General features: G+C 37.2%; 1 protein-coding gene across 3 annotated transcripts in view; it reads left to right on the top strand.

Annotated features, from left to right (window-relative positions):
• The window catches only part of bbs9 (Bardet-Biedl syndrome 9), a 144,754-nt gene extending 133,294 nt beyond the window's left edge, over nt 1-11,460 (top strand). For 2 of the 3 annotated variants that reach the window (XM_008430848.2, XM_008430847.2), the window contains one exon: nt 9,532-11,460. In XM_008430848.2, the coding sequence (XP_008429070.1) occupies nt 9,532-9,854 (323 nt within the window). In that variant the 3' untranslated portion in view covers nt 9,855-11,460. Of the gene's footprint in view, nt 1-6,205; nt 6,361-9,531 lie in introns of those variants that run through there. The other variant, XM_008430851.2, reaches the window with a different exon arrangement.
• The last annotated feature ends 743 nt before the right edge of the window (nt 11,461-12,203 follow it).

Raw genomic sequence — 12,203 nt, 5'->3', positions numbered from 1 at the left:
TGGATAGAGCTATTTTTTTTAGTTGGTCACACCTGGTGTAAATGTTTTCCTCTTCTGAGAGCAGAAGAGGAAAACTGTTATACAGATGTCATTAGCGGTTTTGAAATTACAATGTAACATATTAATCTCAATAATCATAATCTCCAAACTATAAAACTACCCAAAGAGTCTCACCTGCTGATGATATACAAGAGATGGGTCAGCAAAACTTGGCTGGTGCCTAAACTATTAGATTATATGGGGAACAACAGGATTTAAGTACTACATCAGGGACTACTTCTACTTTTTCAGCCAAGTTTTTATCTCAATACTTAATCATTGTAATATATCAAATGCATTCATACATGCATCTGGCCTGTATGAGTACAGGCCTGATTTAAAAAAAATCTGTTTTGTAGCAAGTCCCTGTCCTTCATAACATAATAAAAAACATCCAGAGATATCCAACATCACATTTCATTAATAGATTGGAAGTTAATTGGGAACTTTAGAACTGTAGGAGGATGTACTTAATGTGCCATGAAAAACAAATACTCTGTCCTAAAATTAAATCATTTAAATCTAAATATGCCAGAGGTATGAATAACTCTGGGCTTAATTAAATGTTTTGTCTGTCTTAGTTTATGATGTCAGATAGCACACACAATCAGGATGCAAAGATCTACTCTCATTTTCTTTTCCTTATGCTTAGAGACTGTGGGTGCTTGTTAAAACTGTGCGTTGGTGCTGCTATGGCGGTGGATTGTTAAAACACTTTCCAGGGATGGACTGTTGTCTCAGACCAGAACAACAGGCCAACCACAACAGAAGCCAACTGAACAAACACACATACCCAAACTAGATTTAGCATCCTACATCTAAGGTACAGTATGTAAGTATCTGTTCACATGTGTAAATCATCATTCAGTTTTTATTGCATGGTGTGTGTTTTTGTTTTAGAGTTATGTGTATGCTATACGTATTGAGTAAAATTTACAGTTTATGTGTGTGTGTGTGTGTGTGTATGCATGCGAGTGTGTAACTCACCCAGCGTTGTAAACGTTGTCTCTGATGTGGTTGGCTGTATTTAGACAGAGAGCAGAGAGTGCGGAGGAAGTAGACAGAGGCATGCATGTGTGCATTTGTGCATGTTTTTGTGCATCGGTGTGTGATTGTGAGAGACAAACGCACAAGTTTTATGTCACTACCAGACCTGGAAAGCTTCGTGTTCTTTTCTATCGTTGGTTCTTTGGACTTGCCACCATATATTTTTCTGTACATTATGTGTGTGCCGGTATGTGTGTGTCTGCATGTTGGTTAGTTGCAGGGCGTAGCTGAGCAGAGAAAAAATATCTTGGCCGACCACGGGAATGAACCCACCCACTATACCACACCCATAGAGAGAGAGAGAGAGAGAGAAAACCTACGCAATAGTCTCTCTATCTTTAAGTTTTTGCATTTTTCAACTTTGTTGCCTCATCTAAAAACATAAATCAGTATTTTTCACTTTTTCTTTGTTCATTTATCCAAATTTAAATGTTGATTGCATTTTTATTACAAAGTCCTTAAATCTTATCAGACATATCTCTTTTGTATTTTCAAATGTCCAAAATAAAGGATGAGAAAGCCTTCTGCTGTACACAGGCCAGTTATTCTACTGCCACTATTTGTACAAACAAGTTGTTTTAGAGTGAGAGTTAAAGTTCAGGAATCGAGTTCCTACAGCAAAGGGGTTTAGATACTAAAAAACTTGCCAGTTTTGTTTTTTCAATCTACCTGAAAAACATGTTTTAAGCCTTTAAAGTTATTTTCTAAAGACAACGTTTTTTAATGCTTGGATCACTAATATTGTGCAATAAGCTGAATTAACAAATGTTTTGCACCTTCATCTCAACCTCAGATAAACTCGTGCAAACATGCTTATCAAGTTCAGAAAACGTGAGCAGTTAGCAATCCGTTTGCCAAATTGATCTCCCTTCACAATCTATTTATGATTTTCTGACAAAAACACATTGATTTTAATGCATAGATTGTAAATAATGATGAAATTATTCACTAGGTTGACCTAAAAATAAAAGGCATTGGGAGAAGTGATCCAGCCTGCCATCTTTCACCGTGTTTAAATAGTGTGTTGTAGTTCGCTCCCTGGTCGTTTCCCATCGACTACACAGACTCAGTTTTTTGACTCCACATAATTCTATCTAAGTTTTTCTGCAGAAAAGCACATGGGATCTCAACATAAACACTCACAAATTTCACAATCTCCAAACATGCACTTTGGTACAGATCCAATCAGTCAGTTCTTAACAGATTCTGTCTTTCTGTCACACACATGAACATGGTGGATTCTGTAAATCAGCAAGTCTTCAGCTTCAGCGTCCGGCATGCTGGGATGCGGGCGATCTGTGCGGCCTCCTCTATTTTGACTATGCCTCCCTGCAGATGAATGCAATGCTATGATCCACTGCTAACACATGAATCCAGGCAGAACATGTGGGCTTTGAACAGACCACAGATAGCGTCGTTCTCTTTATCTTTTGGACACGCTGACCTTTGTTGCTGTGGTTTTTGTTTCTGTCACTAGGAACAAACAAGTGTTTACAACTAAACTCTCTTACAGAATAAAGAAACCAGACACCTGTCATTTAAAGGATCACACAGGCTGCACCACTCATCCATTTGGTATTTGCAAGGTTTTCCCATTCACCTTGTTGTGGACACATGATGAGATACAAATGTTTAGATGTATTTGAACACAAATAGTGAGTTCATTGAGTTGCAAAGGCCTCAAGAGCAGCTATGGGATCTGGTGGAATAGAAGATTTACATCATTTTCAAATTTGAAGCAAATGTGTGGCAATATGGACCAAAATCTCTGAGAAAGGATTCTGACGCCTTGTTGAGTCTGAGCCACGAAGAATTAATGGAGTCATAAGGGGGAAAGTTGTCAATGAAATAAAAAAAAACTAACATTTGTGAAGCACTTTCAGTTTTATGGATAGAAAATGAAGACTTGTTGTAAAGCTGCACACAGAATTGAAAATAACAGAGAATCACTCAGATCTAAAAATGATATCAATGAAAATAACACAGTGCTGTTGTAATTCATCGGTGCAAAGCAACCACCGGTTGTTAAAGCACCACCAGTGTCCAGTGATGTAAGCCAAACTCATTCAGAAAAAACTCTCTACTATTTGAATTAAAGTTATACAATGGATAATAAAACTAAAATAAGTTCTTAGATATTTTGTGGAGATGCTTTGTATTTATAATAACTACACTTAAATCCTAAAATCTGTAAGAAAATCATCCCATGAACCTTTTCTGTCATCCTGAATTTCCGATTGTGCTAGTTTCTCGCCAGACGATTTCCTACACAAAGTCTCCTTTAAATTGGTTCCTAAAGTGACATCATTTATTTTTTCCATTCAAAGTTTGTACCGTGAGTCTGATTGCTAACCATAAAGTCCAAGGAAAGTAATATCTACTAATTTTAGACCCCTGATCAAGAACTAATAAGCTATCTTTGTTTAAACTTACATTTATTTTAGAAACCCAAACTCAGGTGGGAGAAGACATGCAACAAAATCAAAAACACAGAATCTACGTGCAAGCCACTAAATGCCCAAGGCCAGTAATGTCATTAGAGCCCGTCAGTACATAAATAATGCAACAGTCCTTTTTCCTTATCCGTTATGCCGACAAACATGCTTCTTAAAATGAAACACCTTCTCACTCATTCCAGAGAACAATATCATAACGGGTTTATTCTCCTAAGAAGCACTCACTATAACTAATAACATGCTGCTTGATGACATAAATTATCCATAGTTTAGTTTCCTGCTGAACAGACCTACATTGGACCCAGCTGGGCCAGTTTCATATTGAATTAAAAAACTCTAGGCTGTTTTAACGTTTCCAGCTTGATCCCTTCATATCAGGATGGGGCGGCACAGACAGCTCTGCACTGTTTGGTCTCCACACTTCAACTTTGTTAGTTTGTTGAAGTAACAGACTGACATGACGTGACCTGACCCCTTTAGGCTTCCATACAAGAAGGAAGCTACCATCTTGTCTTACAACGTCAATGTTTATCGACTCATTGCTACCACTCCCTGAAGGACCTGACCCTCGCACACAGTTTTATTTCATACTTTGGAAGTAAAAGCAAAACGTTCGACACTCTGGTCTCCCTGGATGATTGTGAATGTTCCTGACCTACAAACATGTGGAAAGTTTTCACAGATCTGCTCATTTGACTTTTATAATGTTACGCTACAGGATGTAAGGCCAAGCATGAGAGTGTCCTCTGTCCTTACTGTCAGACGTCAGATTAGCCGTGACTTCTTTTTCATCAACATTTTAGGAAGGGGTACCTCCTGGCGATTGCAAAAACACTGACAGATTTAATCACATACCTTTTACAAGAAAAGTCCTTCAGGTTCGACGTGGAAAATATTCAGCAGTGAAAGACAGAAACAGGTAAAAGCTAGTAAAAGATTGGAAACACTAACAATCATTTGATAATAATTATTGCAACAAACTAGATGATTTAGACACACATGTTTTAAGGAACTGTCCTTTCAGCACCACAAAATTAAGATGCATGCTAACTACCAGCTTTTATCATCAGCCTTGTCATTGATGTTTTATATTACTCAAACAGCATGCAATAAATATAATTTGAAAAGTGTTTATGTGAGATACAGTTTTGTGCACATGATTGCTGTTGACAGGTTTCATTAACAGTCAGGACAAGACTGGATATGTATGGAAAAAGAAAATATTTGTATTTCAGGACTTAATTTCCTGTCTCATTTTCTAAACATTCCATCTCTCACTCGATTTATCCATTCACCCATTTTTCCACTTCTCTTTCATCCTTCCATTCTTCTGTCCTCCAACTTTCCCAGGTTTCGAAGTTAGAGCCTGTTCATTGTAGAAATATGTTTCATAACCTGATTGTCAACTTCTGTTTTTATATCTCTAAAATGCACCAAAAGAACTAAAAAGTCTTAAAAACTGAGTGGAAAAAGTTTTGAATTGTGACAAAAAAATGTTCCAAAGCTCAACAAACAATTTATATAAAATTGTTGCCCCCTGCCTCTGGATGTCATTGAGATAGATGGAATTTGTTGTGTTTGTACTGACAAAAATATGGACATAAAAAGTAAAACATTCATCTCAGAAAGATATTGATCATTTTTGTGAAGCAGATTTTCTGTCATTTGGCTGTTTGTTGTTCTTTAAAGCAAAAGAGAACATCTAACTTGAGTTTTGTTAGTTCACATTTATTTTGTATTTGGTCTGAAAAAACAAGCCAAGGAGGTGAGGGCCATTGACCTTTGACACCCAGCCGATGAGGGGTTGACCCCTGCCCACAATGATGATTATTGACCTCCATCAGTGCAGAGTTCCTCCAAAGCCACAGATTTATCATCCACATTAACCTGAATGGATTGTTTTAGATGGAACTATTGACTCCAAAAAATTAATTTAATCCCATTTTCACTATCAGGATTATGTTAGATGACCTGGTAGTTTATATTGATAGTAAAATTTAATATTCAGATCATACTTTAATTTGTTTGATCCTTTATTAGACAATATAATACAAAAACAAAAATGTTCTGCAATATTCATTTTGTTTCTTTGCACTCAAACCTCCTGATGAACTTTTTACCTCAGATATTAAAAATTATATTAAGGCAGTATTACACATATGACCTTTGTGAAACACAGCCATCAAACAACAGAGCACAGTAAGCCATCATAATAATTAGATTAAACTGACATCTGTAAACCAATAAAACGCCAGAATACGATCAGATCAATCTCTCAGTATCTGTGGATACATAACCAGGCTGCTGTTAATCAGTTCATAACCCATTAAACGCATCAGTTAGGCTCAGGCTGAATGTTCGACTGTGAAATTAAGATATTAAATTAAACCGCTGGATTCCTCTAATCTGATGTGACAGTCGCTTTTATCTTTCACGCCAACCAAAAGAAACAAACGCTGTAATACTTTTCACAAGCATGCACTGTTTTAATATTTTACTTTTGTTTTTTGTTTATTTATGAGTGTGGATGTACAAAGCAATAAATAAAATAGTCTGAAGTTTAATGTCTTAAAGTTGCATCTTAGAGACTTTTTTGCTTGTTTGGTTTGACCTGTGTGAAGCCAGAGAAGACAAAGTGTTGATGTGTTGCTGTGATTCCTCAGAGCCAACAAGGACGGTAGAAACAGAACCGTTTTGGTGAGTAGGTGTGAAGTGGAGTGCAGCAGAAATAACACCTTGTTAATGACACCAGTTTGACTCCTGTTGATGGCTCATTTCAACATCACACAGACGTGCTTACTGTTCAGCTTTAACCATTCATCCTTCTGGAACATTTACTATAGGTCTAAAATGAATATTTTAATTTAAATAACATATCTCTTCAGTTTTGGGGATGCCAATCTAAATCTACAGAGAATCAGTGAAGGAAGCTGTCCTAAAATTAGGGTTATAGTAAGGAGGCCTTCCAACCTTTCTTATCACCAAATATAAATCGAAATATCAGTGGAAACATGCAAAACTCTACTCAGCAATTATAAAATGAGCTTGATTGCTCTAACACCAGTTTTAAGAAAATTGCATTTTGAATAAACTAAATAAATACAGATGCATGTTGGTTTTATTCCAAACGTTTCATCCTTTGACATTGTGTTGTGTTGTGAGAGATATCAGTCTCCTTTCTGGAAGCATACAAACCCTTTGGTTAAGTAAAAACAATTTTAATTTAACATTTCCCAGAGTTTTGATTTACTCTAGACCCATCTATACAAGGCAAAACAATAAACTATAAACTGGATCATATAAAGAGTTGATTCAGATATTTATACATTTTTAGTAGTTTATGTTGTATAAAAGGTTAAGAGCAATCAAGCACCCATTTACTAATGATTTGACAGAACAAAACAAAGATAAAACGTAAAAATACATATTTTCGAAAAACAAACACATTTGATTTAATCAACTGAATATTTAAAAAAAAGAAAAGTAAGTGTAAAAAAATGAAAAGGAAAGGGAAAAAAATCAATGCTACATCTTTCTCTTACTTTGCAGCTAAGGATAATTTCAGCACTAAATCTGTCTTTTCCAATGGGCCCAGTAGGTGACCTGGAGCCAGTCTGAGTTCAGATTAGTTCGATTAACAGTTTATTTTGGTTTGACAGTTTTATATAGATATTTTTGTTTAAGTAGAGAGCAGAGAACCAACACTTAGTAACTTTGTATCAAAGCAGAAGGAACATTAAAACGTCTAACCTCTAGGAACCTATTTGGTTGCTTCAGATGTTTTCGTTGGTATTGTGTTGAGTCAGTGTGGACTCAGACAGACTCATGGTGTTTGTTGGCTCAGCTGCTCAGGGGTGATGTGTCTTCTGTGTGAAGGTGCAACCAGACAGTTAGCATCAAGTCTGGATTAGCCTGTCGCTATGGGATTAGCCCACTCAGAGCCCCTGATGAATCGCTCTTGATTCACATATAAAACACATTTTCTTGGGGGGGGGGGTTGGCAGCACTTGTAAAAAACAAAACAGGATTGTGTTTGCAGACACTTTCACCATAACAATTTGTTTCTTTACAACTTCACTATCTTGACGGAGACACAAACATCCAGTATGTCGTTTAGTCTGATTGTAAAAGTTCTGAGAACAAAGGGAGCGGTACAATAATTTGCATGTTGCTATTATTGTATTCTTTAGAAGTTTTAATTGTAGTTTAATTTGGTGGATTAGGTGTAAATTTGCATATAAACATGTGTTTTCTTGTCTGTACATATATGCCTCTCTTGTGCTTGTAGTTTTGTGGTTTTATGGTTGGGTGGGGAGACAAGTGGCTTTGGACGGTAAAACACAGGCGGTTTAATGAGCCATCACAATTAAGTTGTTACACTATGAGTCGGTACATTTTGTTGCTGCAGACTGATTTTATCATCTTTTATTTTTCTTCTCATGTGAGCAGAATTAGAAGAAAATAGTCGTAAAAGAAATCGGCTTTAGTTTCTTCAAATTCAAATTGTTTGAATTTGTAGAATACTCGAAACGTGTTGATAAGTAAGGGTTAAAAGTAGCCATTTAAGAAATTACTTAAGTGAGAATAAAGTTTTTTTTATAAAGGCTGCTCGAGTGATGAGTAGCTGATCAAACCATCAGTCATTTAATATTAAAAAATGACATCATTTGACAGAAGAAAGTATAGTTATGTGAAGATTTTTGTTTTTTAAAGACCAAAATGAAAATAATATCTAATAGTATGTTTGTTTTTTGTTTTTTTTTAATCTATCTTCAAGAATTATTGACTTAAAACAAGCTTCCCCATGTCTTGCTGAAAAGTTACTTTTATATAAGTAGGTATAGGCTTATTTCAAATGTACTAAGATATTTGCACTAGAAACTGGACAAAAATACTTGGTAATATTTTGTTTTTGCAGTGTAGAGTATCCAGAGATGTTACTGAAAAATAGTGACACTTCATAGTAAAATTACTCAAGTAAAAGTACATAGTACAAAGTGCAGCGTGAGTAAAAGTAGTCCTAAAAGTAAATGTGACTGAGTAAATATAACTCATTACTACCCAACTCTTCTGTTTTCACTGTAGTCTGTGTTTACGGCACCCTGCTGCCACACGGCACTCGAGTCTGTCTGTAAAGCCGTAGACGATGGGCCGTCTGATTAGCCTCTTTCTGGAGTCTGCGAGCAGATTGAGAGGACAGCCTGTTGTCTCCATCACGTACATCCAAGGACACACAGACACATTCAGATACCTTTAGAGGCGGTTGTTGTAACGCAGTCTCCACTCACAGCGAGATACCGGGCTGCCGTCTGCGGTCTCTAAACCCTCTCCGTTCTCATGGAGATAAGAAGTGCGTCTCATTGTTGGCAGACAACAGTCCTGTTATCATCTTATCAGAGTGCCAGTTCAAGCTGGAGGAGGCGGAGCTGAAGACTGGGTGTATTCATGTGTGTGTCCTTTACAAGGGATGGGGGATGTTAGATTAGGAGGAGTTGCTTTGTCATGCAGCAGGTGCTGTTGTCACTCAATTTGTTCTCACATTAAACGTGTGTTTACATCAGTCTGTTGTAAGCATGAACTAATCTTCATTCTAGGGTAATTAAATAACAACAGAGCCAAATCTCTTCTTTGTTGCATCAATCAGTTCTCTGCCCAGAAATGCTCCTTGACACAATTTTTTTCACATCTCTCAAAAGCATTTGCCATGTTACAAGACCTGTTTCCCATGTTGTAGGTGAAATGATTTACCAATGGAACTAGTAGTTCTCCATTAACATTAACCAATTGTTGATTTAAAACAAGCTCCTGCTTCTTGCTGAAAAGTTACTTGTAAGTTTGATCTTATTTCAGAAACTAGACTAAAAATATTTAGTAAGATTTAGTGCTTTCGCAGTTTAATTTCCCTCCTTCCCTTTCAAGCTAAACCTGCATTTTCCTCGTAATCAAAACATAACTCCCTTTTTTATATGTCTTGTTTTTCCTGATTTAGAAAAAGAGAAGAAAGAAGTTTCCAGAGAGCCATCTGAGGCTGATGTGAAAGAGGAAGCAGGGGTTCCAGAGGAGACCCTCAAGGAGGTGAAAAGGGAGAAAAAGGAATCAACAAAAGACAAAAAAGAGTCAAAGAAGGATTCCAGCAAGGAGCCCAAGGATGACACGAAGAAGAAAGAGTCATCTTCTTCCAAAGAAAAAAAAGAGAAGAAGGAGAAGGACAAAGAGAAAGAAGGAAAGGAGTCTGGGGACAGAAAAGTGTCCAGGAAGTCCTCTTTAAAAGTAAAAGAGAAGAAGAAAGACCCGGAAGCCGCAGAGGGCTGATGGAAGCAATGCAATATGTTACCTTTATATGCATTTAAAAATGTAAAGTTCATCTTCCACACATATACTGTTTACATGTCAACATAAACAGGGTAATCTAACAGAAATATGTCCATTTATACGGTTTACATATGCATTTAGTTGTAAATATTCTCTGTTAGGGTTACATTTCTCGGTGGAAAAACCATTTCCTCCCAGATGTTTTTACACAACCGCGCTGATCCGCTGCTCTTCTGCTGAATCCGCAACATATAGCCGTTCAGCCAGTGTGTTTTCCAACTGTGGTGAGCTCGGAGCCGACGAGGGGTGAGGATGAACGCAATCTCCTCCTCCTTCTCGTCGTTGTCTCCGTCTTGCCTCAGCAGCATTTGAACCCGCACCACTAATTTCAGCAAGGGCCCCAAACCAGCTCACACCCACACACACTTCGAGGGTTCACCGGAGCCCTCGCCGCCTTTCCACCAGGAATAAATATCGCCTGGCTCGTCCAGCCGCCCCACTGCTTCCGGGTAAATCAAGGCTACATCCCACAGCCACCGCTGCTGCAGCCACCCCCGTCTGACCTTCACCGCTTTTTTAAGCTTGGTTCACTCAAGAAGGACGCGTGCTGACGTATGGACACGTACTTGTCCCCTTGGAGTTCCGACCTTTGCTCATCTGTGGTTTAGAAGCAAAGAGTGCTGTGTTTTAAGCCATGTGGAAAAAAAAACTCACATTAGTACAACAAAACAAACACTTTTACTGCTATTATTTCATTTCACGGCCAATTAGACAAACATAGCTTGAAAGTTTCCTTAAAGGATTCAAACACTACATTTAAGAAGCATGTTTCATAAAAGACAATTGTATCTTGTCTATTTGGTAGTGATTTTCACATTATTATGAAATTAAGACACATTCTAATCATGTCTACATGTCCGCACAACCTTGGATGCAAGTTTTAGAAAAGCTGCTTTTTTCCCATTTTGATGCATGCTCACAAGCACATTTGTAAATTTTTTTGTCATCCAAGTAGATTTTAAGACTTTAAGAGTTTTAGGTGTATTTCTGCCAGAATTAACATTTGTAGACTCCTGCCATTGTTGCTGTGCCAGCAGCTCTGCGTTACTCTAAGTCCACATTAAGCATGTCTGTGGGTCCAGTTTAAGCTGTTTTCTTGTCCGGGACACTTATTTTTATTTTTAGCTTGTATTGTGAAACAGATGGCTGTTTGAAATGTTGGTCTCAGCCTCTGTTGTCTGAGTAAAGCCCTCATGCCCTCCTGTTTGAATATAGTTCCCCCTCCATTTTTTAAAAAATGTAGATATTTGATTATTTCACACATGTTTAAGTGTAAAAGTTGAAATAGCGCCATCTTGTCTTTGCCAAGGAAGACTGTTAGAAATCTTGGTGTTTTTGTAAAGTATCCACTGGATACTATGCACTATAAGTTCCAGTTTCATATCAGTCTGGACGTGTGAAATGTTTGAAATGTAGAGCAGGTTTTGGTTCACATCCATCAGGCTTTTGTTTATCCCAGAAGACGTTTCTGTAAAAACTTTGCTAACTGTGAAGCCTGTAGTTAAAATCCCCAAACATGAGAATAAAGTAAGCTTATTTATGATTATTTAGTAATAAAAGTGTCTTGCTTTAGGCAGTTACTGCCCTTTAATTGTGGTTGTGATTGTTCAATATTCCTCCTTTTGTTCGGCTGGTGGGGAGTAAATTACTTTCATTGAATGTAGTAAGTTTTCATCTTTTGCCAGTTAAAATGTCATCCACATTGAAGTACATCTTAAATATATATTAACTCTGAGCAATCATTTCCCCATGGCCTCCAGCTGCATTGGTTCAAGAGCTGTAAGTATATTTTTGTCTGAATTTATTTTGTATGCTGGCAAAACAAGACAGGGTTATTTTATTAACTTGATAAATGATAGTTATCTTTTTAGCCTTCAACCTCATCTTGTGTCATGTTTCATGATTCATTAAAGAAAAGTGTAGAATTTAAATTTAAGTCAAAAGTTCATTTTGGATCTGACCTTTTTACTGAAGCACATGTTCGATTTCCCAGTTTTCCATCGTCTCTCATAGGTAGAGGGAACTTTTTATTCAAACAACTCCTGAGAACCGTCATCAACCTGATGAACACGGCTGTCTGCAGACTTTTAATGTAACTTATTTTTTTCTTTTTGACTATAAAAGCAGCATCAGCTACAGGTTGTAGGTGTGAAAACAAAGTCATGTCTGTTTAATTTGGCAGCCGCCAACAGAAGGTGTGCATTGAAAAGCCCTGCAGATGAAGTTACACTCCCCTGCTTTTAGTTTTTCTTTCTCTTTTTTGGTAAATGTTTTTATTTCTGTCTCAGC

Source organism: Poecilia reticulata, linkage group LG16 (genome assembly GCF_000633615.1).
Source record: "Poecilia reticulata strain Guanapo linkage group LG16, Guppy_female_1.0+MT, whole genome shotgun sequence".
NCBI classification, from domain to species: domain Eukaryota; kingdom Metazoa; phylum Chordata; class Actinopteri; order Cyprinodontiformes; family Poeciliidae; genus Poecilia; species Poecilia reticulata.
This window is presented reverse-complemented; position numbering and strand designations above follow the sequence as displayed.